Source organism: Boleophthalmus pectinirostris, unplaced genomic scaffold (genome assembly GCF_026225935.1).
Source record: "Boleophthalmus pectinirostris isolate CB_2022bp ecotype Guang Dong unplaced genomic scaffold, ASM2622593v1 HiC_scaffold_15, whole genome shotgun sequence".
Classification (NCBI taxonomy): domain Eukaryota; kingdom Metazoa; phylum Chordata; class Actinopteri; order Gobiiformes; family Gobiidae; genus Boleophthalmus; species Boleophthalmus pectinirostris.
Window position 1 is genome coordinate 1955005 of NW_026571070.1, and position 26597 is coordinate 1981601.

At 40.3% G+C, this 26597-nt stretch overlaps 1 protein-coding gene and 7 non-coding genes across 8 annotated transcripts in view; all 8 read right to left on the reverse strand.

The window, feature by feature from the left end:
• Positions 1-26597, reverse strand: part of LOC110164318 (disco-interacting protein 2 homolog C-like) — an 85043-nt gene that overhangs the window by 13166 nt on the left and 45280 nt on the right. Inside the window, exons 17-28 of the mRNA XM_055151215.1 lie at positions 25894-26013; positions 22279-22393; positions 18531-18670; positions 15146-15282; positions 11715-11923; positions 8385-8499; positions 6967-7168; positions 3753-3853; positions 2728-2736; positions 1989-2069; positions 1772-1895; positions 416-537 (exon numbers count right to left, since the gene is read on the reverse strand). Of these exons, the coding sequence (XP_055007190.1) occupies positions 416-537; positions 1772-1895; positions 1989-2069; positions 2728-2736; positions 3753-3853; positions 6967-7168; positions 8385-8499; positions 11715-11923; positions 15146-15282; positions 18531-18670; positions 22279-22393; positions 25894-26013 (1475 nt within the window). The remainder of the gene's footprint in view (positions 1-415; positions 538-1771; positions 1896-1988; positions 2070-2727; positions 2737-3752; positions 3854-6966; positions 7169-8384; positions 8500-11714; positions 11924-15145; positions 15283-18530; positions 18671-22278; positions 22394-25893; positions 26014-26597) is intronic.
• Positions 2868-2949, reverse strand: trnal-aag (transfer RNA leucine (anticodon AAG)). Its single transcript has one exon. It is a non-coding gene; the product is annotated as a tRNA-Leu (tRNA).
• trnad-guc (transfer RNA aspartic acid (anticodon GUC)) lies at positions 9685-9756 on the reverse strand. Its single transcript has one exon. It is a non-coding gene; the product is annotated as a tRNA-Asp (tRNA).
• Positions 12638-12709, reverse strand: trnad-guc (transfer RNA aspartic acid (anticodon GUC)). The gene has a single exon. It is a non-coding gene; the product is annotated as a tRNA-Asp (tRNA).
• On the reverse strand, positions 13485-13556 carry trnad-guc (transfer RNA aspartic acid (anticodon GUC)). The gene has a single exon. It is a non-coding gene; the product is annotated as a tRNA-Asp (tRNA).
• trnad-guc (transfer RNA aspartic acid (anticodon GUC)) lies at positions 14503-14574 on the reverse strand. The gene has a single exon. It is a non-coding gene; the product is annotated as a tRNA-Asp (tRNA).
• Positions 17483-17554, reverse strand: trnad-guc (transfer RNA aspartic acid (anticodon GUC)). The gene has a single exon. It is a non-coding gene; the product is annotated as a tRNA-Asp (tRNA).
• trnad-guc (transfer RNA aspartic acid (anticodon GUC)) lies at positions 19907-19978 on the reverse strand. Its single transcript has one exon. It is a non-coding gene; the product is annotated as a tRNA-Asp (tRNA).

The window sequence follows — 26597 nt, forward strand, 5'->3', positions numbered from 1 at the left end:
GGCTTAAAGGTTACGCACTGTGGCTTTAAATTATGATCAAGTTGTTTTTTCACGACCTCTTTGATGGTGTTGACTGTCGGAGGATAAACTTTGATTAATTATAAGTGGATCTTCACTGATGTGGTCACTAGTTTTGTTTGTAGATTTCCTTGTGTCTTACATTTTGGTTAGATTTTCATGATTTTGTTGGAATTTTTTTTTTGTTTCTTATTACTACGATAATCTTGGCCATGGGCAGAGTAAGTATTGTAGTTTTCATTTGTTTTGGTTAGATTTTCATGATTTTGTTGTTTTTTTTCATGTTTCTTACCTCTACGATCATCTTGACGGTGGGCAGACTAAGTATTGTAGTTTTCATTTGTTTTGAGTAGATTTTCGTGATTTTTTTGTTGTTTTTTTTTTCCATGTTTCTTACCTCTACGATCATCTTGACGGTGGGCAGGGTGGTGGAGATGTTTTGTGGGTGAGGAGGTCTCACTGTGATGGGGACACAGCCGGCGTAGAGGCAGCCGTAGAACGCAGCGATCAGGTCGATGCCTAACGCACAAACGCACAAAAACACAAACACAAGAACACACAAAAACAGAACAGTTACTCACTATTATTCACTGGAAATCTTATACACTTACTGACTGTGCTTTTAAATGCCAGTCACAGTGGGATATAATTGTAATACTTTTTTTTTTTATATCTAGAATCTTTTAGTGTTAAGTTTTTAATTGTGTGTTGCTTTTTCAACATGCAATTCCTCCTGTGGCCACCAGAGGGCAACAGAGACACACATGAGACACACTCTGCAAAGTGAAGGGAGGACAATTTTTCATATTAAAGGTGCACTGCGGAACATTTCTGGTCTGCCACCTGCCGGTCTCCATGGAGATGTGATTGCTTTGCCTGGAATGTTACTCAGTATGGCATTAAAAATCTCTCCAGCATTTATTTTGTTATTTTTGTCATGGTTCATGTTTGTAGTGGTTGTTTTTTCCTCATTTTGGTGTTTTATTTTGACATTTGTCGTGTCTGCTTGTAGTTTTGAGTCTTACTTCCTGTCTTGATTCTTTGCCTCACCTGTGTCTGTGTGCGTTTATACCCTGTGTTCTCCTCTGCCCTTTGTTGGTCCATTGTCACTGTCAGAGTTTCATCTTGTCTCGTGTCACGGCAGTTTAGTTTTGAGTTTTGGCTTTTTTGGATTTATGGATTTGTTATTAAATACTTTTGCGCAGCCCTGCACTTTGGATCCTCCCTCTGTTTCTACATGACAATTGTTTATTGTAAGTGTAAAATACCATAGAAACATTTTATAATTAGGTTCTTTTTTCAGACCAAAATGTTTTTTCATCCTGACATGTGAAAATGCATCTCTCCTGTTAAGGTTTATGTATATTGTGCACTGTCCCTGTCTCATTAAATAAATAAACTAAACTAAATCAGCTCAGTTTTCTTGAGCTGCAGTCTTGTTTAACTCAGATCTCCATGGCGACCACTGACCTCTGTTTACCACTTTATCCAACAGAAACAGAAGAGCGGTGGCATGAGTCGTCACGTATTGGAAAAATATATAGCATGTGTTGTTTCTACAAATACTGGAACACTTTTAACACCCAGACATATCAGAATTCAAGAATTGTGTTTTTTGATGCTCCCCCCACACACACAGATGCGACCTCTGATTCCTACACTCTGCCTTTTTCTGTCCTCGTCTACTCTGTTCAGGTTCATTCTCCTTTGACCTGCAGCTTCCCTTCATCACAAACATAAATGTATAACTCACCTGGAGGATAAACCAGAGCCACGTGGTCTCCCTCCTGGAGCCCTCCTCGCTCCATCAGCAGCGCCGCCACCCGCTCGGCTCGTTTATGGAGCTGGAGACAGGTCAGAGAGTTCGACACCGCCCCCTGCAGGACCAGAGCGGAGGCACGGTTTTACTCATGAAGCACCGTAACATATAAAAACAACGTGTGATGTGTGTTTGTGTGTGTGTGTTTTACCCTGGAGCTGAGCAGCGTGTACAGGACGTGGTCTGGAGTGGTCTGTGCTCTCCACTGAAGAACCTCCGACAGGAACAAGAACTGAAACACAAATACACAAAGAGCTTCAGTTCATTCTTTCATGTTAATTGTCCAACATTTCAAACTTGGAAAACCTCGACTGAACCTTGAAGAAGCCTTGATTCACTGTTTAATTTCAGATTTACTTTTTATATTCATGAACCTGATTTAATGAGGTGCCAGAATATTTTTGCCAGATTAATGAAACAAGGAATAAATGTAGTTAAAACACAAAGGCTAATAAAATGTTTGTTGTTGTGAATAAATCGTTATATTTTTAAACTATGAGATTAAATTTTTTTGTACTTGAGAAACTACACGGTCATTATAAATAAAATACAGAAGACAAAACAAAACCTGGGCCACAAAATATTTTATGGGAAGTGTCTTTCGTTTAGACATTGACGGCGTTTTTGGGGCTAAAAAACGAGAAAATCTGAAACCAGCCTCCAGAGTGGAAAAGTTGAATACGCTCCGTCGTAGCGTTTCGGTCTACACTGCCCAAGACGCAAAACTCTGGTCAGATCTGTTCACTTCGTGTACGTGTTTACGTCACATACATCATCATCTAGCTGCTTCGCATCATACACAATCCAATTCCACACACTTTTGCATCACCGTTTGCTCACAGATTTCCTCCTGAAAACACTCGTCTAAACACGGAATAAAAAGTGAAGACGCGACGCCACTTTTGTGTCTTCTGTTCAGACCTTCATCAAATAAACGTAGTCTAACCGTAGACTTAGAGCTGAAAACATGGACACACACTCGTCTACATCAGCGTGATCTTCCTCAACTTTCCTCCTTCAGCTAAAATCTTGGCAGCGGTGGGATTCGAACCCACGCCCCCGAAGAGACTGGAGCCTTAATCCAGCGCCTTAGACCGCTCGGCCACGCTACCTACTCTACACCATTTTCTTCCACTCATCTGAGGTCGGGTCACGGGGGCAGCGGTCTGAGAAGAGCCTCCCAGACTTCCCTCTCCACACACACTTCCTCCAGCTCTTCTGGGGGGATCCCGAGACGTTCCCAGGCCAGCCGAGAGACACAGTCCCTCCAGCGTGTCCTAGGTCTGCCCTGGGGCCTCCTCCTGGTGGGACGTGTCCAGAACACCTCCTGAGGGAGACGTCCAGGAGGCGTCCGGAACAGATGTCCGGCCACGCTACCCACAAAAACAAAACTCTTACGCAAATGAGAGGAGAGTGGAAGAGCTGCGATCAAATCCTCAATCCTCAATGAGACTTGGAGCACAAAGGTGGAATTGTAAATAATTTTTTGCTGAAGAAATAGGTAATAGTTTGGGTTCATGTTCTACAATCTGCTGACGTCAGGGCCTGCAGAACTCTGGGACATTCACTGTTTTTGAAGGAAAAATTGATGCTTCACGAATGTTTCTACTTCTCGTTCTTTGTTTGGGAAAATCGGCTCCACAAACTCGTCATGTTAATCTTCTGTTTTAAAGTCCTTTCAGCTGAAACTCTCAAGTCTTTGGGGTTAAATAACGGCTCCACTTTCTGAAGTGACTATAACTTCGGTTTATTTCTCCTGACAGATAAGAGGCTGAACTTTGTGCCAGTTTGTGTTTCATGTGGATTGTGTAAAATTAATTCACACATGTTTAGCTCCATATAAACCCTCTCTCTCTCTCTCTCTCTCTCTCTGTGTCTTTTTAAGTAAATGTTTTTTTTTGTTTTTTTTTTTTACCTGGTCGTTGTCGTCGCTGGTGCCCAAGTCCCTCCCGCTGGCCTGAGCGATTCTCTTCCCAGACACCAGGTTTCCCACCATGACAGAGGCCGGACCGATCTCTGCAGCAAAGACACAAGACTGGATTTATGTACAGAAGATTACAGAAAATAACCAGTTTATTTAAAGGTGCATTATGTAACTTTTTGGCTGGGGGTCTGTCACCTGCTTGACTCTGGTAGGGGTGTAGAGGTACAGAAATCACAGTTTGGTACGTAACTCAGTTTTGATGTCACGGTTCAATTCATTTTCGGTGCAGAATGGGAACAAAATGCAAAATAATTTGTGTGTTTATTAAACCAACAATTTGTTTTAACATTATTCAAAAGGGAAAATAAAATAAATGCAAAGTGCTACTTGATAAAACTAATAAGTTAAATAAAATATTCTCAAATAAGCAACAAATGTTTGAAATATTATAAAAAATAAATTCCTTGTAAACAGTAAACACAACTTTTCAAGAAGTAAAGTGCAGCACTAACAGTTCCAGCGTTTAAGTTTTACTCAATCTTTATATTTTTGGCCAGAAAATAACAACTTGTCCACAGTGCAGTAAATAATCTGCTGGCAGTTACAACAAATACAAATGTGACAACACAACAAAAAGCCACAACACACCAAAAAAAAGCCACAACAGAAGTGACCGCGGGACTCGATTTTCCAGCGGACCGATCAAGCGGCAAGTGAAGAAGAAGAACTACAATGTGAAAAGTAAAGGAACGGAAAAGTTGGAAACGTAAGTAAAAGTAATTTATGGTTTTATCATTATTTGTTTCACGTTGTAGTTCTTCTTCTTCACTTGCCGCTTGATCGGTCAGAAAATAGAGTCCCGCCGTCACTTCCGTTGTGGCTTTTTAATGCGTTGTGGCTTTTTAATGCGTTGTGGCTTTTTAATGCGTTGTGGCTTTTTAATGTGTTGTGGCGTTTGTATTTGTTGCGACGTTTGCATTAAAATCGAGTCCCGCGGTCATTTCCGTTGTGGCTTTTTATTGTTTGTTGTGGCTTTTTGTTGTGTTGTCGCATTTGTATTTGTTGCGGCGTTTGCGTTTGTTGTGACCCCTCTCGGCTTCCGTAACAATGTCCCCAGCAGTTGAAAATACCTTCCGCTAGGGTCAGAGGTTGTGGGTATGGGCGGAGATTTTGTGCCGGTGAAAGTGAGGACTGTGGCGCGACGACTATAGTTTTGTGAGGATTCATGTGGTTTGGAGGGATGTAGTTGAGACGGGGGGGGGCAGTTGTTGTGGAGGCGTCGCTCTAACTATAAAGCACTGCAGGAAACACTGAACCAATCACAGACGAGTTCCCCCGTGAACAAATAGTGCAAACTCACTCGTGCACAGACCTGCACCAAACGTCAAGTACAGAAACGGTTCGGCATGAATACATGAACCGTTACACCCGAACTCTCTGGATACGTCACTGCTCTGCCTGGAATGTTCCACAGTGTGACATTAAACAGCTCGACTTTGCATTTATTCAATTCCAGGTGGTTTTATGGCTCAAAAATACCTCAAAAAACAGACATTCTGACTGTGAGCAGGTCGCCTCTCCGCAGATCTGACCTGAAACTTGGTCTGGCTTGGTCTCCATGAAGACAGAAAGATTTAAAGTCATACTGTGAAACATTCCAGACAAAACAATAACACCTCAACAGAGAAAAGCATTTAACAGACCCTGCATCAGAAAAGTTACACAATGCACCTTTAATGTATCCCGAGATTTCAGAGCAGTTACCATAGCGATTAACAATTTAAAACAAAATATGAAAACTTTTGAATGGGAAAAAGTCCTCACAGTGTTATATTATATTATACATATTAACAGGAAACTGATTTTTGTATCATTATTACTTTAAGTTAATTATATTTTCTTAATTTTATATTTTCATTATTTCTTCTATTCTAGTTTTATGCTCTAAATGCGCGTGGTTATTTCTGATGAGGTTTGGGAACATTATGTAAAAATTCATTAAAATATGAATATTAAAATGATGGTTGGGAGTTAATGACAATAACTCACAGATATAGTTTAGGATATTGTCCATTACCCCTAATAAGAACATAAAAAGTTCATTTAAATGAAACAAAAGTAGAAGAATAAAATGAAGGGGCTGGCGTAGTCGTGTTGTTTTGTGACAAAAACAGCAGCGCTGTTAACAGTTCATTAAAACACAAATATTTAAATTAGGATTGTGAGGTACTGATGATTAAAATCCAAGAGTGATTTTAAAATATTGTCCAGCCCTGATAAGAAAATAAAAATCTGAATGGTACTTGGTAGTTTCTGGCAAGACTTGGGCAAGTTGTTAAAGAGTTAATCAAAATGTGAATATTAAAATTAAGACTGAGTGAAAAATCCAAGAGATAAAATTTTAAATTAAATTAAATATAAAACAATGAAAAAAAAAAAATGGCTGCATATATCTCATATATAATGTAGTGTTTAGTTTGAAACCTTTTTCTTCTGATGAGGACTGGCCAAGCTCGTTCATTAAAATATGAATATTAAAATAAATAAAAAAATAAAAAAAGTCTGCCATATTCTTTTGCACATATATAATACTAATATTTGTCTGGAACCTGGTTGTTTTGATGAAGATTGGGCAAGTTGGTTCATTAAAATATGAACATAAAATTTGAAACATAAAATTAAAAGGCTGCCATATTCTTGTGCATATATATGTGAATATATATATATATATACACACACACACACACAAACATATATTATTATTCAAATGATTATTTTTTTGTTTCATGATGCATTTATTCAGCATTTCTCCCCTCTCATAAAAAGAAAAGAAAAAAATCAATGATATGAGTTTGGAGATTGTTTGACACACAAATCGAAATTGCAATCAAAATTCAATTATTTGCACAGCCATATATACAACACAGTGATTTGTGGGTACCTGTCATATTCTTGTACATATATATAACAGAGTGTTTTGTGGGTACCTGCTGTATTCTTGTACATATATATAACAGAGTGTTTTGTGGGTACCTGCTGTATTCTTGTACATATATATAACAGAGTGTTTTGTGGGTACCTGCTGTATTCTTGTACATATATATAACAGAGTGTTTTGTGGGTACCTGTCATATTCTTGTACATATATATAACAGAGTGTTTTGTGGGTACCTGCTGTATTCTTGTGCTTGTGTTTTGTGGGTACCTGGTTGTTTCTGCCGGGGCTTGGGCAGGTTGGTCACACAGGTGTGGGGGCACATGAGCACGTTACAGGGGTGCAGTCCTCCCTCCAGGTACAGCTGTTTGATCTCAGACAGGTGGATCCCGCCCAGAGGAGTCTTCGGCAGCGTGTTGGCAGGAACCAGGGCCAGACAGAACACGCCCACGCCATGGATACTGTCTATGGCCTGGAGACAAACAACACGTGTCAAATGCCCTCCCATCCTCCTGTATCCCTGTGTCAGATGCCCTCCCATCCTCCTGTATCCCTGTGTCAGATACCCTCCCATGTTCTGTATCCCTGTAGTGTTTAATTAAGATGACGGCAGGTAAACTGTTTATTCTTGGGTTCAGGGTTCCCACTCTTTTTCACTGACAAAATTTCCAAAATTTTCTATGACTTTTTCGTGACCTAAAGTGAATTTTCCATGAGTTTACGGCACCTACATGTGTACAGGGTATCCCCAAATTTGACTACCCCAAATTTTAGACTTTTTAAAAACCTTTTTAAGACCACTTTGTTTGCGTATGCTCCAAATTAGACGTTCATTCACGTTACATGATTTCACGTTGTTGTTTTTTTTCCTCCCTCCGTTTAACATTACACTACAGCTCGGTTGAGTAAACAAAAAATAGGCTAATGAAATTTAAGACCTTTGTGAAAAAAATAAGACTTGGACAACATAATTTAAGACTTTATAAGCCTTAATTTAGTAACATGAAAATTTTTAAGACCGTTTTAAGACCTTTAAGACTTTTAAGACCCCGCGGCTGCCCTGTGTATAGAATTGATCAGACTTTTACAGCTAAATATAAAATGTTAATCCTTCCCACTCACCTTATGGTTTGGGATTATAGTTTTTGAACATTCAAAATTCTGTCAGTGTTTTTATTGTCGTCTCTTTTAAACAAAAGGAGCAAACGTTTAGAAATAATCAGAACAGACTCATGACAACTTAACGGAAGGCTGTAGCTCCGTAAAAGAGATTCTAAAATTCCATGACTTTTTTGAAACTTTAATTGAATTTACAAAATCCCAGGACTTTTCCAGGATTTCCATGACCGTCGGAACTCTGTGGGTTTCAAAGTGAAGAAAATTTTGCACCATTTTCAAAGCAATTAACTATTCAAAACTAAATATAATATCATCCTCAGAATATCTCTTATAAAACCCATGAATTATTATTAATCTGCTGGTTTTGTGGTGAGGTTGGATCAAAAAAATAAATGAAAAAATAAAAATAAATACTAACGAGATCACTATAAATCTGTAGTGTTATTATCGTCTCTTAAAACGAATCAAAGTGACTGGTTTTATTTGTCCGGCTGTTCTGTTCTGCTCTTGTTGCCATGTTAACACACTTCTCTTCTGACCTACATGAGTCAGAGAGAGTTCACGTTCACCTGCAGCACACGGCTCATCCACTGGAAGCTGTCCTCTTCTGTGGAGTCTGGTCTCTGCTCCGCCACCACCACGATCCTCTCGTCTCTCAGAACCGTCACCGAGAAAACCGCTATCCTGCAAACACAACACAGGACGGAAGAACAGGATATTTACCCATGACATAACTGATCATGTTTTTTAGTTTTTGGCTCCTGGTCAGATGGCAGTTTGACTTTGAATATTTTATTTTGGTTTGTAGTAACACCTATTCTAGACTAGTAGCCTTAAAAGTTTACAGAAGAGCTCATTTTTTAAATATTCTATAAACAGGAAGGGTCCTAATATGGATCCCTGCGGTGCCCCCTTTTGCATATTTGTGTGAGACAATTTGGAAAATGGGCCATAGATAATCTGTGTATGATTCTTTTTTCAATATAAAACCAAAAATAAGAAATTTTCTTTGTCTCCAAAACCAAAATAAAAAAAACAAAACAAAACAAAACGGATAACGTCATTTCCCATTTACGTGACTGAAACTGCGATGCTGGACTTTTGCACCGCATACGGGCTGAACCAAGACTGAACCAGGACTAAAACATGACTAAACCAAGTCTAAACCAGGTCTAAACCAGGACTAAACCAGGACTGAACCAACTCAGTCTCGGTCTGGTCCCGGTCTCAGTCCTAGTCTCAATCCTGATCCCCTGACAGTCTACATGGGCGCACCTCCAGGCCCGTCCCAACACTCAGTCTTGGTTTAGTCCTGTTTTGGTCCTGTTTTAGCCCTGGTTCAGTCCGTAGGCAGTGCAAAAGTCCAGTTTTTAATTTTTTTTTTTTTTTTGGTTTTATTTTGAAAAACAAATGAACAAATGACACATGGATTGTAAATAATTATGTCAACAGATTATATTATTATGACATTTAAAGACTTAAATCTCAATGTTGTTTAGTGACTTATTTTAATATTTGTACTTGAACAATGTTGCCTCTGTAAGTGTACAGCTCATAGGTTTTATAAGCACAGACTGAGCAGAAGAAAAGCCCAAATATCAACTCACTGAACATTTTACAGAGGAGAACTTATGTGAATTTACTTTTCTGTGTATAATCAAGTCACAACAGCACAGGTTTTTCTAGCAGATTGATCTCCCTCCACTAGAACAGCACAAAAGGTCAATAAAAACGTGTGAGGAGATCTGTTGTGATGTTAAATATCACAGAAGCAGATCAGCCCACTGCTCCTTAACATAAAACCATGTGTGAAATGACTCCCACAGCTGTTGTAAGAGTAACACCGGAGGGGAAAAAAAAACACATTTTCTCCCCGTCGGGGAATTGAACCCCGGTCTCCCGCGTGACAGGCGGGGATACTCACCACTATACTAACGAGGAAGATGCCACATATCACTACACAAAGACAAGATAACGGAACAGAGTGAACAGAAGTACGGCCAGTTATTTTATGTCCTTTGTGATAAGGAACAATAAGCCTCTTTCATGAACATTATATAACACATGTGTTCCTTAAGCCGTAAAATCCAACCTCCTACATCCTTTAGACAAGTGAAGAGACACATTTTCATACGCTGGATCGGCACATTCCGGAACTTCACTTGTGAAAGACGTTCCCGCCCTTTTCTGGGGTAAAACAAACGGCCCATCTCATTAACTTTAACGCAAATTAGGGTCAATAAATGTGATTCATACAGAACTCCAGGTGTCGATAATAACAGAAAATACACCAAATCAATATGACGACTCAATACATGAGCACTTTGCCACTCATTGACCGTGAAAGGTACAAAAGCTTCATTCAATTAATAAGAAACCTGCCCCTTCAGTCTCACATGTACAAAGAACAACAGCCGCACTCAGAGCCACAAGTGTCAAACCTGCACGTTTACTCGTATCTCACTGAATCTCCAGGTAAGAAACTGTTTTCCTGTATTTTTGCCTTTATATCTGAATTTTAATATAGTTTAGTGACTCAGGCTCAGATTTAAAGTACGTTAGCTCGTTAATTTAGAGATAGCATCATTTCTGTCATAGCCAATAACTACGATAACTTTTAGCCAACATTTCCGTTTTCTTTCGTCCGGTTTTCGTGTAGTTGTTTGTCTCTTGATTCTTAGCTGTTTGCACACTCCAACTTCCACTCTGCAGCAACTCTCTAGTCTCTCCTCCCTCTGTGCCCTCTCTAGTCTCACTCCCTCTGTGCCCTCTCTAGTCTCACCACCCTCTGTGCCCTCTCTAGTCTCACCACCCTCTGTGCCCTCTCTAGTCTCTCCTCCCTCTGTGCCCTCTCTAGTCTCTCCTCCCTCTGTGCCCTCTCTAGTCTCTCCTCCCTCTGTGCCCTCTCTAGTCTCACCTCCCTCTGTGCCCTCTCTAGTCTCTCCTCCCTCTGTGCCCTCTCTAGTCTCTCCTCCCTCTGTGCCCTCTCTAGTCTCTCCTCCCTCTGTGCCCTCTCTAGTCTCTCCTCCCTCTGTGCCCTCTCTAGTCTCCTCCCTCCCTCTGTGCCCTCTCTAGTCTCTCCTCCCTCTGTGCCCTCTCTAGCCCTCTCTACTCTCCCTCTGTGCCCTCTCTAGTCTCTCCTCCCTCTGTGCCCTCTCTAGTCTCACCACCCTCTGTGCCCTCTCTAGTCTCTCCTCCCTCTGTGCCCTGTCTAGCGCCCTCTCTAGTCTCTCCTCCCTCTGTGCCCTCTCTAGTCTCTCCTCCCTCTGTGCCCTCTCTAGTCTCTCCACCCTCTGTGCCCTCTCTAGTCTCTCCTCCCTCTGTGCCCTCTCTAGTCTCTCCTCCCTCTGTGCCCTCTCTAGTCTCACCACCCTCTGTGCCCTCTCTAGTCTCTCCTCCCTCTGTGCCCTCTCTAGTCTCTCCTCCCTCTGTGCCCTCTCTAGTCTCTCCTCCCTCTGTGCCCTCTCTAGTCTCTCCTCCCTCTGTGCCCTCTCTAGTCTCTCCTCCCTCTGTGCCCTCTCTAGTGCCCCTTTCCTCCCTTTGTGCCCTCTCTAGTGCCCCTCTCCTCCCTCTGTGCCCTCTCTAGTGCCCCTCTCCAGTCTCTCCTCCCTCTGTGCCCTCTCTAGTCTCTCCTCCCTCTGTGCCCTCTCTAGTGCCCCTTTCCTCCCTCTGTGCCCTCTCTAGTGCCCCTCTCCAGTCTCTCCTCCCTCTGTGCCCTCTCTAGTGCCCCTCTCCTCCCTCTGTGCCCTCTCTAGTCTCTCCTCCCTCTGTGCCCTCTCTAGTCTCTCCTCCCTCTGTGCCCTCTCTAGTGCCCCTCTCCTCCTTCTGTGCCCTCTCTAGCGCCCTCTCCAGTCTCGCCTCCCTCTGTGCCCTCTCTAGCGCCCTCTCTCGAGTCTCACCTCCCTCTGTAGACAAACTTCATGGGCTCCACGGCGAGCGCTGTGGCCACGATGTCGTCCGCGTTGTGCCGTCGCCCGCTGACCATGATGAGTCCGTCCATCTTCCCCGTGATGAAGACCAGACCCCCGGGCCCGATGAAGCCCAGCAGCCCCGTCCTGATGAAGGCGTACTCGCTGATCAGACCCCCGCTCGAGCTCACGGGGTAAACCTGCAAAGCAAAAAATACACAGTTTATTACACACATCAGCCACGATCAGACAAACCGAGACCATGGGCTGATTTCACATTCCACTGTAATCTGGAGACTGAACACAAATGCCCCCCAAAACAAAATCAGATTCTGCAGATTACAAACTACAAATCGTGAAATCTGCAGCAGGAAAACGGAACACGAGCAGCAGAAAGAAAGTTTGGAGTGAGAGAGAAACTTGTGACACCGGGAGGATGCACCATGAAACTTTCCTGAAGTCACTGGATGGATGGACAAAGTCTGGACTTCAGTGACACCGAAACCATCCTGTCGAGATTCAGAAAGACCCGAATAATTCTAACTGGAACTGATGCTGAGTCTGACGACAGCAACACAGAAGAGGAAGTTTACCTCCGGAGGTCAAGGAAGAGTTGTTCTAAAGTGACACGGAGGATGAAGAATTGAATGGATTTAGTGATTTGGAGTGAGATGGAGAGTTTGGTAAACTTGTTCTGTTTTGTTTATAGTCCGGTGTAACTTATATGTTTATTTTCTTCTTCATTTTGCATTTTTTGGCTGGTGTGACTCCAGAGCGACTTATAATCTGATAAGTACGGTACATTTTTTTTGCTTATTTTTCCTCCAAGTTTGTAGTTACCACCTGTGTGGAAACTGTGAAATGACCCTCACAGCTGTTGTAAGTGTAACACCAGAGGGTCAAAAACCTGTTTCCTCCCCGTCGGGGAATTGAACCCCGGTCTCCCGCGTGACAGGCGGGGATACTCACCACTATACTAACGAGGAAGGTGCCCCCAAAACTTTGACAGTGATGAGACGACAGAACAGAGTAAACAGAAACTGGACAGTTCTTATAACCTTTGTGATAAGGAACAATGAGCCCCATTCCTGAACATGATATAAGAGCTCAAGCCTTAAAATCCTACATTTAGACAAATGAAAAGAGTTCAGTTTCCAGTTTTTCTTGGACTGACTGGTTTTGAAGGCAAACAATGAAGCATGTTTAAATGATGAACTACCAGCACTGCTCTTAGAAACATGATGCTCACAGAAGTAGAAAAAAAAACGTATAAATTAATTTAATCCCAACACAGTATAACCAAAATTACTGTAAATTAGCAGCTCAAAAATGCATTGTCAGTGTAAATCTAACACCAGGACAAATCATTTCTAAACATAAAGGGTCCTAGTGTGGAGCCCTGTGGAACTCCCTTTACTGTATTTAGCTGCAAATAATTATACCAATACATTTTATATTTTTATTCACATCTGAAGACTTGAATCTCAGTGTTATTATGTGATATTTATATTCATACCTCTGTGAAGTCTAATATGTTTTATAAGCAGATGCACTGAGGATATCACGTCTTTGAATTACTGAATTACTGTTAAACCTCCCTCCACTACACTGGTGCAAAAGTACAAATATCTGTGTGAGACCTGTTGTGATGCTAAATATCATAGAAGCAGATCCCTCCACTGCTCCTAAACCTAAAACCATGTGTGAAATGACCCTCACAGATGTTGTAAGTGTAACACCAGAGGGTCAAAAACAGATTTCCTCCCCGTCGGGGAATTGAACCCCGGTCTCCCGCGTGACAGGCGGGGATACTCACCACTATACTAACGAGGAAGGTGCCTTGTAATGTCACGTGGAGGCTTGACAATTATCACCTGAACACTACACACTAACACAGCTGAGCTCAAAAACAACTGAACTGAGGCCAAGGTCCAAGTAAAACTGTTTATCACAAAAGAAAAATCTGACATGGAGCAACAGCAGCAGAGAGAGAGAGAGAAAAAAGGGAGGGAGGGATAGAGCGTGTGTGTGTGTGTGTGTGTGTGTGTGTGTGTGTGTTTGTGTGTGTGTCAGAGGGAGGAGGAAATAGCTGAGCACAGCCGGTGTGAGTCATTCTCTCTTCTCCTGTTCTGACAATGAAAATACATTCACTTTAAATCCTGAATGAGCGAGAGAACAGACTAGAGCACAGAGAGCAATACAGAGAGACACAGAGAGCAATACAGAGAGACACAGAGAGCAATATAGAGAGACACAGAGAGCAATACAGAGAGACACAGAGAGCAATACAGAGAGCGACACAGAGAGCAATACAGAGACACAGAGACAGAGAGAGACACAGAGAGCAATACAGAGAGACACAGAGAGACACAGAGAGCGACACAGAGAGCGACACAGAGAGCGATACTGAGCTCATGTCAGACTAATGAAACACATTTCTCTGTCACTGAAGCGTATAAAAATCCTAAGGTTTAAAGTCAAATGTGGAAAGGAGCTAATTCTGTATGTTCATGTTTTCATTATTTACCATATACAGTATTTACGCAGCATTCAGACACCGCTCCAACACTACAGGCTCATAATGTCTGCAAAACTTAACACAACCAGTTTAACCCACAGACCTCCTCATATCTTATCCTTAGCTTCTTATTTTCTTCCAAAAACATGAAGAGAATGAAAACGGCATTGACATACATAAAGTGTCACTGATAAACTGCATGTGAAATGACTCTGGAGCTGTTGTTGTAAGTGCAACACCAGAGGATTAAAAACAGATTTCCTCCCCGTCGGGGAATTGAACCCCGGTCTCCCGCGTGACAGGCGGGGATACTCACCACTATACTAACGAGGAAGGTGCCACAAAGCCCTGGTGTGTGTGTGTAAGTGCGTGTGAGACGTGTGGAATTTGGCTCAATTTCCCTCTTTCTTACCCAAAAATGACATAATTATAAATAAATAAATGTACAAATAAATATTAGATAATATTAAATTAAATGGTGAATAAAAATATATATGTGTAAATAAATAAATGCTTTTACACATTCATGAAGACATTCTGGGGACGAAAAAACATTTAAATTTTTGTATGAATTTATATATTTTTACTTTGACTTATTTGTACATTTATTTATTTATACTTTTTTTACATTTACATTTAAAAAATGTTCTAACATTTTTTTCTTTACTAATTTATTTATGTCCACTTTTATTTCTTTGTTGCATTTACCGTATTTTTCAGACTATAAGATGCGTTTAAAATTGTTTAATTTCCTTTAATTAATTTTATTTCCACATTTAATCTTTGCCACTTTTCTTTGTCAATTAAATGTAAATAAGTAAGCAATTTATTTAGATTTCTGGATGTAGTGAAAAATGGACAAGAAGTCATAGGACAGATTAAGGAGAGAGAATCAGACCCGGACCTCAAAAGTGTTCTTGGTCATCCCGGTGAGGCCGTAGTACGAGGTTCCTGTGGCGACGGAGCAGACGCACAGTTCCCCGATTTCGTCTGTCTGACAGAGCTGAGGAACTCCCTCGGGTTTCACGACACAAACCAGACCTACGGGGACAAAGAGGGACAAAATACAACGTTATAATCACAAACCAGGCCTACAAATCTACAGGTCTGACTATAAGAACCACTAAATTATTAAAATGCAATGTTTATGCTGAATTAAACCAGTATTACAGCAGGAAAACAAAAGAATATCCACATTTATGAGGACTGAATTATTTGGAATTTTTAAAGTAATACAAAGCAACACAAAGAGTATACAGAAAATACAAAAACATCATAAAAGCTTGTAACAAAACTGATTTAAACCAACCGATCAAACTTAAATTCTAATTTCAATTGCATCTGATGTTCATTTTCTCACGTTAAGTAAATTTTGGTAATCATTTCATTTTCCTGACCAACAAAGAAAAAACTATAAAGGTCCTATAATGGATCCCTGAGGAACTCCACACTGGCAAAAAAAAAAAAAAAAAAAAAAAAAAACATAAAAAAATCCACATAAATTAAAAATCATTTAAAACTGCATTTCCCATGTACATAAAATATTTAAATACACCAAATTTATACTAGTACTTCTACTGTTTAATGAATTTGTCTAAAACTATTATAAAACCAAGTGACTTTTGTTAATTAAAACAGACGTGAGCTGCAGTTTTTTCAAACGTGTCACAGAGAAACCCCTCCCCCCGTCCCCTCCCTCCTCCTGTCCCCTCCCTCAACCCGTCCCCTCCCCCACCGCCGACTGAAGCGCGTTAGTTTCACAACACACTTCTGAACGAGAACTTCAACCACAGCTCAAAACAAGTGCACACAACTACTGAGAAAACAACAGAAACACTTTTAGATTTATGTGAATAATCTGAAACGTGAATGAAACTAAACAAACCTGTGCAGCCACCTGTTTACACGGTTTTAAACCACTTCATCTGCTCGTAAAAAAAAATCCAACAACATTATCATTACATTACAGTAACATTAACTACACTGCAAAATAAAAGTACAATTCCTATTTAACTGAATATTGAGCAGGCATGTAAAAATATTAGGGCTGGGCAAAAATAAAAAATATTAATCGCAATTAATTGCAGTTCGAGTGCGATTAATCATAATTAATCGCATGTTATATGCAAAAACAATTAATGAATTAAAAAGTAGCGTATATTGCACTTTTATTGTAAATGTAAATGAAAAGAGCAACACATTTGTTGTGCAAACAGCATTTCTTTCACAGAGAATAACCCTCAGAGCCTTCAAGGTTTTCTGAAGGCTCAAGAAAAAATATTGAATACATTTTTGTACTACTAATATCTTTTTTCAATATTTTTTATTTAGTGAGTAATAAACACGACACTAGTAATAATTTCTAGATCATAGTTATAAACTTGGACTGATATTTCCTGGGAAACAAAGGTTATAACCTTTTATAAGTTAATATAATGGAATTGAACTGGAGCAATCACAATTTTTCTTCCAGTGGTATCTGGGTAAATCAGTGACTCTCCCTGCAGCACTGAACCGGTGGCTGGAACGAAGTTTAAGATTGACAGTTGTCTGAGCCAATCATATTTCACTGAGTTATGGGCGGGATCATATTACGAAATCTTCCGGACCTTCGTGAATACCCTGTAATAGCGTTATGTATGCGAGACCGCAGCGACGAAAACCGCACTGGACAAAGACCCGTGAACCGGAGCGCGCGGCCCGGTCGGAGCCGGAGCCCGCGGAAGCTCAGAGCGCACGGCTGGTCCGGCCCGGCCGCGGCTCGTGGAGGCTCGGACACGTTGCATCTCACGTGGTCAGAAAAAAGTGAAAAAAGTGTAAAGAAAAGACGTCAAACTTAAAGAAACGCTCGCGGTGGACTTTTTTCAAAATAAAAGCCACTGAGCAACAGACGTTTACAATAAAAAAATAAAAAAGTAAATAATAAAAACCGCGTTAACTGCGTTAAAATAATTGTCGGCGTTAATGAATTGATTAGTTAACGCAAAATTAACGCGTTAACGTGTCCGGCCCTAAAAATATATATTATGAGACTGTTAGCTACATATAACATACCATCATAGTAACTCCTACATGAACCAGAATTTGTTATAAAGAAATAATTTAAAACTAATGTAAGACTGTACATGAGACTATAGAGTACAATCTTCAAAAACTTGAAAAGAGAAAGTGTAAAATCACAAAGATAAAGTTCTACACTAAAAATAAATACACGGAGGTGGAAGGGTTAAAAAATATTTGCCTCCCCGTCGGGGAATCGAACCCCGGTCTCCCGCGTGACAGGCGGGGATACTCACCACTATACTAACGAGGAAAAGCACAGCCTATCTGTGACGTAATCACATTTTCCACATGCCGCTCACACACACGGTGACTCAGGACTTTAAAAAACAGACTGCAGACTTCTACAGAGACGCTTTTCATGAACAAACAAATATAAAACACAACAACCACTGCTAAGAGCTCGTGTCTGTGAGAAAAGACGACAGAAAACTCAGCCGTAAATGTGTTGTCAAGTTACACATTCTTTAACCCTCGTGCACACACCTTCACAACAGTGTCTCCCAAACCTTTTTTTTTCTGAAGACCCATATTTTAAAAGTCACAAACCTCAGTGACCCAAGTCAATCGATAGAATTCTTAAATCACACAGTAAATGTGGATTTGAGCATTCTTGAACATTAATGAAAAAAATCTCTTGCTCCCACCTGAGCATCACGACCCAGTCTTTGGGAAACACTGCTTTAAAACAGCCACACTTGTGGTGTGTACCATAATATTTTTATACAGTACAGATTTTTTGTCCAACTTTTTTATATCAGTGTCTTCATTTACTTCTGCCCTAATCATACATAACAAATATTATATCATATTTTGACAAAACACTACATAATTTCATTTCAACACTAAGACATTTGATTATTAAAATTTTAGAAAACATTTGGTCAAATTTGGTCTCAAAAAAGTTGCAAATTGAAAAGAGTTTTTGTAGCACAGGTGCAGTTCATTAGTTGAACACTAGATGGAGACAGATTGTGGTTTGAGCAGCAGATGATTCAACAACAACAACTGTGATTTTAACTTTATCTTAGGCTGAAGTAAAAAAAAAATGTTCTCAAAACCCCCAAAATATGTATGTGTGTGTAAAAATGTATTAATATTATTTTTTGTTTGTTTGCCAGAGTCAAAAAAACCAAACAAAGATCCCAGTAAGTTCAGCACTGACATTACGCTGATATGTGAAGTGAGGTTTTTAAATGTAACATAAATGAAATAAAAGGAGCCGTTACCTCCGGGAGCGACAGTTCCCACGTCCTGCACCGTGAGCACAGACAGTCTCTCCTCTGTGTCCACTCGCACCACGCCATAACTCAGACCCTGCATCGAGAGAACGCCACGACCCGGAGGCTGACTGCTGTCCTCCACCGGCCTGATGCAGAGAGAGGGAGAGGAGGAGGAAGAGGAAGAGAGGAAGAGGAATCATGAATCGTTAAATTGTGGTGTTTCTTCTCATTTTAATCGTAACAGTAAATTTGATATTGTGAATTCTCTAAAAGGAAATGGGCCTGATGATTCTGACACCCAAAAAAGTGCTGATGTTAATCAAACTTAAACTAATCTGAATTTCAGTTGTATCTGACGCACATTTTACAATTAAACTGTATTTTTAAAAGGGAAGAGACATTATGATTAATTAATTGCAAAGAAATTCACACATTAAAAATATTAATGCATTTTATCACAGTTTGTCAATCAACATGGAATGTTTGTCAGTTCACCGTGTTGTGGTACGACGATTATACGGACGCACACTGTCCCGACAACAACAACAACAACACACAACAACAACAAAAACAACAACAACAACACAGCATGAAAGCCTCTGGTTCTGCTGGACTGGACATTTATATTCAAAAAACAACCTGACAGAAGTATTAACAAAGGCGTCGTTTATTGCAAATTGTGCAGAGAAGAGTTTCATTTTCGAGAAGTTCCTCAGTCCTACCACACCATTTAAATGAAAAACATGAGACAGTGAGAACTGAAGTGAGCAGTTCTGCTCCGAGTACAAACAAGAGGTGTCACCTGCCCAAACTCCAACACATGACGGGCTTCAGGAAGAAAATGTATTCATTTACAGAAAATAAATGTTTCTTTTGGGAAAAATATTGAATGAAAGAGTAATCCAGATTAATTAATTTCAAAGCCTTAATCAAGTCTCACCCCTAATTTTTAAACATGGAAGGATAGTTTGAAAGCAACAAAACTGCTTCAAAAGGTTATAATTTAGTTCTTCTATAAGGTAAAGAAAAAACAATAAAAGTCCTAAAATGGATCCCTGAGGAACTCCATGTTGAATGAGATTGTTTTCTCATCTGATAAAATGTTCTGTGTTTATTTATTTATTTTTTTTAACAAGTCTCTCTCAAATTATATTACACAAACTAAACAGGACCATGAACGCTCGTATTGACCAGAAAATGTGTGGTTTAAATCCATTTAGTATTTTTTTTTTTGAGTTTTCAGACAGATCTAAAACAGTTTTTGGTCGTGTTTGCTCATGAGCGCTTTGTGGAGAAGGAATGGAGAGAAAACAGTCTAAATAAAAACAGTATTCTAGCCGATTTACAGCTAAAACTGCTAAAGGTTTTAAAAGATTAGTTTACTCCCCGTCGGGGAATTGAACCCCGGTCTCCCGCGTGACAGGCGGGGATACTCACCACTATACTAACGAGGAGGAACATGTCTGTATAACAGGACAATCAGACTTTGTGTTTAACAATAAATGTTCAAACTGACGAGGTTTCACTGGAGAAACGAGAGTGAAAAACTGATTCATCTGATCAATGTGTGTCCTCGAACACGAAGACAGAGAGAGGAGAGAGAGAGAGAAGAGAGAGAGAGAGAGAGAAGAGAGAGAGAGAGAGGGAGAGAGAGAGAGAGAGAGAAGAGAGAGAAAAAGAGAGAGAGAGAGAGAGAGAGGGAGGGAGGAGTAAAGCACAATAGGAGGGAGGGAAAAGAGAGAGAAAAGAGGGAGGGAGAGAGGAGAGGAAGAGGACGGAAGGAGAGGAGAGGGAGAGAGGGAAAGAGAGAGGGAGAGGAGAGAAGAGAGAGCAGGAAAAAAGAGGCAAGAGAAGAGGGAGAAGAGAGAGAGAGAAGATGAGAGGGAGAGAGAAGAGAGAGAAGGAAAAAAGAGGCGAGAGAAGAGGGAGAAGAGAGAGAGAGAAGATGAGAGGGAGAGGGAGAGAGAGAAGAGAGAGAAGTAGAGAGAGAGGAGAAGAAGAAGAGAGAGAGAGGAGGGGGAAAGAAGAGGGAAGAAAAAGAAAGAGAGACAGGAGAGAGAGAGAGGAGGGGGGAGGAAGAAGATAGAAGAGAGATAGAGAAAACGAGAGAGGAGAGAGAGAGGGAGAAGAGAGAAAAGAGGGAGGGAGAAAAGATAGAGGGAGGAGAGGGAAGCAGAGAGAAAGAGAAGAGACGGAAGAAAGAGAGAGAATAGAGAGAATAGAGGGGAGAGGTAGAGAGAGGAGGGAAGCAAAGAGAGAGAGGAGAACAGAGAAGAGAGTGAGAGATAGACAGAAAGAGAGAAAGAGGGAGGGAGAGAGGGAGAGGAGGAGAGTAGCAGGACTGCAGCAGGAAGTGAGCTCAGAGTGTGTAATACTGCTGAGAGTCACCAGAGGGCGCTGCTGTCACTGTGTTCAAACTGTGTTCTGCAGCTGTTGTTTTTCACTCTGGGCTGTTTCACTCCGGTTCTTCTCACATTCAGGTCAGAAAAAACAAAAAATAGATCTCGCAGGTGTCTAAAGTGAAGAAAAGAGCTGGTGACCCAGACTAAGGACAAAGCAACGTGAGCTTAACCTACACTTTTACTTCTCTCCAAACTTCTGATGCACAAATGTTTCTCCTTCTCATTATCTGTTTGGGATTAACTCCACAAATTTGTTAATCTGATGTCGTAAAGTCCTTTCACCTGAAACACTCACGTCTTTGGGGCTGAATAATTCTAGAGAGGAAAGTGAAAAAAAACCTTGGCCAAACCTCGGACAGATAACAAACGCAAAAAAGAAAATAACAAAATAATATAAAATGTGTCTGACCCGTGGACGGAGCTGTCAGTGATCAAAACCTCCACATCAAATCTGCAAAAGTGTGTGGTGTTAAGTAAAATGTACAGTACGAACTTTTGCCTTTGCGTCCCAAAAGGTTTATTTTTTTGTTTGGTTAAAATCTTAATCTGTTCTGCAAAATGAAACCAATAATTTTAATCCTGATCACAGAACGTTTCAAGTGAAGTCGCCCAGAGCAGAAGAAAATTTATCACCTCACGTTTACAAATCAGCATCAAATAACTGAAAGTCACTAAATAACTTTTACTCAAATACATTTTTTTGCTTTTACTCCAGTAGATTTTTAGATGGTTACTTTTACTTTTACTTGAGTAGGGATTAAGCAAAGTAAAGATATTTTTACTTAATTACAATTTTTCAGTCCTTTTTCGACCTCTGGGGCGACAGCAGCTGAGCTCGAACCAATGAGAAAAAAACAAAAGTCGCTTCAAAACATTTGTAACACTCAGCGCTCACACGGGCTCCTCTCAGATCACAAGTCTGAACTAACAAGTGTCATTTTAATCCTGACTCTAAACAATCGTCCATAAAAAAAAATATTATAATCCATCATATTGTCAGCAGCTCGTGTGTGTGTGTGACTGAAACACCTTTATGCCACTTACCCCTTAAAACTATTCTAAATGTACAATATAGTTAAAAATATATTTAAATAATGAAATGCTTGAGTAGTTACGATACTTCTAAAATAGATATCAAAGTTATTTATCCACACCACTTCATCTGAAGTCTAATCGTAGAACAGAAAAAGAACAAAAATACCTCAGATAAACGTTGGCCCCAAAATTATTGTTCCGTCTTTTATATAAATAGTGAATATATTGATTATCGTGACAGGTTTATGCAGAGATTGTGTGACCTGTTCTTGTTCTTGTTCATGTTGTGTGTGTAAACGTGTCATGAGGCTTGTTACCTGCGGATGGCGACGGTGAGCGCCTCGGGGGAGCTGGCGCAGGGACAGATGACCTCCGCCCTCAGCCCTTTGGTCTGGAACACGTTGAGGAAGGCGTCGCACGAAGAGATGGACCCTGGAGTCAAAAACAGAGACAAAGGTTACAGATAATACTCCCTACAACGTAACTCACCCTTATGTAACAGATAATACTCCCTACAACTGTACAACAACTCACCCTTATGTAACAGATAATACTCCCTACAACTGTACAACAACTCACCCTTATGTAACAGATAATACTCCTACAACTGTGCAACAACTCACCTTATGTAACAGATAATACTCCCTACAACTGTGCAACAACTCACCCTTATGTAACAGATAATACTCCCTACAACTGCAACAACTCACCCTTATGTAACAGATAATACTCCCTACAACTGTACAACAACTCACCCTTATGTAACAGATAATACTCCCTACAACTGTGCAACAACTCACCCTTATGTAACAGATAATACTCCCTACAACTGTACAACAACTCACCCTTATGTAACAGATAATACTCCCTACAACTGTGCAACAACTCACCCTTATGTAACAGATAATACTCCCTACAACTGTGCAACAACTCACCCTTATGTAACAGATAATACTCCCTACAACTGAACAACTCACCCTTATGTAACAGATAATACTCCCTACAACTGAACAACTCACCCTTATGTAACAGATAATACTCCCTACAACTGAACAACTCACCCTTATGTAACAGATAATACTCCCTACAACTGTATAACAACTCACCTTATGTAACAGATAATACTCCCTACAACTGTACAACAACTCACCCTTATGTAAACAGATAATACTCCCTACAACTGTAAACAACTCACCCTTATGTAACAGATAATACTCCCTACAACTGTACAACAACTCACCCTTATGTAACAGATAATACTCCCTACAACTGAACAACACACTTATGTAACAGATAATACTCCCTACAACTGTGAACAACTCACCCTTATGTAACAGATAATACTCCCTACAACTGTACAACTCACCCTTATGTAACAGATAATACTCCCTACAACTGTGCAACAACTCACCCTTATGTAACAGATAATACTCCCTACAACTGAACAACTCACCCTTATGTAACAGATAATACTCCCTACAACTGTATAACAACTCACCCTTATGTAACAGATAATACTCCCTACAACTGTACAACAACTCACCCTTATGTAACAGATAATACTCCCTACAACTGTAAACAACTCACCCTTATGTAACAGATAATACTCCCTACAACTGTACAACAACTCACCCTTATGTAACAGATAATACTCCCTACAACTGTACAACAACTCACCCTTATGTAACAGATAATACTCCCTACAACTGTACAACAACTCACCCTTATGTAACAGATAATACTCCCTACAACTGTACAACTCACCCTTATGTAACAGATAATACTCCCTACAACTGTACAACAACTCACCCTTATGTAACAGATAATACTCCCTACAACTGAACAACTCACCCTTATGTAACAGATAATACTCCCTACAACTGTACAACAACTCACCCTTATGTAACAGATAATACTCCCTACAACTGAACAATAACTCACCCTTATGTAACAGATAATACTCCCTACAACTGTACAACAACTCACCCTTATGTAACAGATAATACTCCCTACAACTGTACAACAACTCACCCTTATGTAACAGATAATACTCCCTACAACTAACAACTCACCCTTATGTAACAGATAATACTCCCTACAACTGAACAACAACTCACCCTTATGTAACAGATAATACTCCCTACAACTGTACAACAACTCACCCCGAATCAAAGGCAGTTAGTTGAACATGATACAGTTTTGAAGAAGAAGAATTTCCTCCATAAACAACAGAATCTTCGGTGTATAAACTCTGTACTTTAGATCTGTACAAACACGGAATCTGATATTTCTCCCAAATTGTTCGTCCCATATTTGTAGACCTGATTTAAACCCAGAATCTGATTGTCAGGGTTGAGTTTCCTTAATCAGAGAAGCACAATTGGATAAAGCGGCTACACGGAAACAGCGACATGTGGAGTAGGATGTGGGTTTAAATGTACGGCTAAAAATATATCACTATCAGGAGTCGACTAAAACTATTAAAACGTCAAAATGAACACAGATACTCTGACTGCATTTACACACATCGACATTTTCACATCAGGAAAACACGAAACAGAATGCATCTTAACCCCTGTTTCTGTTCAAGTGTTGGAGAGAGTAACTCTGTGTTGGTGTTTGCTGTTTTCTGTGTCATGACACTGTTAGTCCTGCAGAGGGCGCAGCGTGCACAGACTGACTGGTTTGATTTGGCTCCAGAAGCATTTTCTCTGTTAATCACCTGTTTGCTGCTCACATTTGAGTGATGTCTTTAACCTCACGCTCTCCTCGGGGTCACATTGATCTGAAAACATTTTTTTTTTCCTTCCCGCTCTCTTGGGTGGGTCAGTCAGACCCAAAACTTTATTTTCTCTATTTGAAAATAAATTTTTGGGTCTGATTGACCCGCCCCAAGAGAGCGGGAAAAAAAAATGTCTTTGGGTCAATGTGACCCCGAGGAGAGTGTGAGGGTTTTTAATTTAGCTGGTGCTTTAAATTCTAATAATGCTATAGATATGGTTTACCAATAAACTACAGGTTTTGTCACAAAACTAAAGGTTTTATCAGTAAATTAAAGGTTGTACCACAAAATTAAAAGTTGTACCACAAAACAACAGGTTGTACTGCTAAACTACAGGTTTTATCACTAAACTTAATTTTATTTCACTAAGCTGCAGGCTGCTGCGTCAGTCTTACTTCTACTGAAGGTGACGCAGAAACACCACTGAAGCACTTTACCTCGATACAAAGGCCTCGATACAATATGTTTTTTTAAACAGATTTCGATTCAATATGATTTGATATGATATATTTCAAACTGATTCAGTACAGTTCACTGTGTTAAACTGTACTAACTTGTTTTTGGATTCAGTCATACAGATTTGCTCGATACTCATGTTTATCTCAAACTTAGCCTCCATAAACGTATTTCCAGCCAATGAACACCAGAGACGCTTCATTATAGTCTAGTCTTGCTGCATGGACAGATCATTTCTCTAGTTTTAAGTCATTTTCTGTTAGATTTAAATGTTTAGTTAAGTGAATTTATTTTTGCCATTTATATGTTTTTCTCTTTGTTATTATAAAATATTGTGATGTGTGACTCCTGTGCCCAAATATTTTTTCTAGTGGATCAATAGTTTGTTTAAATTTCCTGTTAATTATTTGAATCTTCAGAATGTGCATTAAAAACAAACACAAACACTGCTCTTGTTGCTCCGGCTCCAGGAGAGAGTCGTGTTGTTGGTCACCTGCTCTCTGTGACGCTCTTATTCTCGTCCTGTCTCAATTCTGCTCTATTCCTGCTCACTGGCCCAGATTCTGCTCTCCTGAGACCCTTTCCCTTTCCCTCCCCGCCGCCTCTCGTCTCCGCCCTGCCCAGAACAGAGCTGCGTTCCCGGGTACGTTTGGTCGTGTGTGTGCGTGTGTGTGTGTGTGAGTCGGGGTCTTACAGGGGTTGGATCCGTCGGCGACCAGCAGCATCCTCAGAGAGCTCAGGTTTATGTCCTTCTGGTCTTTGTGCGCCACCAGAGCCCAGTGCATGTCCCGAGACTTCACACACGAAACTTTAGCTGCAAATACAACAAACAAGACGCGTTATACTGCAGAAAATACACAGAAAATACACAGAAAATACAATCTGAGTGACATTTAAAAGCTCCTGATGTGCACTTAAACGTCAAACTCTTGCGAGCTTTAAGTCATCAGTATGTTCGGGTTCATAAAGATCTCCCCTTGGCTCTGTGTTAAAGGTGACGTCTTCATTGTCGGTGTCGTAGTCACACGTTGTCTCACAACAGGTGCGGCTGTCACCTGACGGCAGCGCGCAGGGATATAAATATAGACAAAATAGTGCCAAGTGATTATGAGGTCTGACTTTTTTGAGGACGAAGGTTTTGTGATGTAAATGTGTCACTCTTTTGAACACAGATTGTTTTGAGAAGAAAAACTCTTTATTTTAATGACACCAGCCAGTTTGCTGGACTATTTTCGTCAGCACCAAAACCGGTCAGTATCTCGGTTCACCGGACGCTGTCGGGGGTAAATCAGTGTGGACACACGACACTGCTGACGGGGGAAAAAAAAACAACTATCCCTTTAAGTCTTTAATTTTTCTCCTTGGTATTTCAAGTAACGTTACATTTTAAAGTGACTG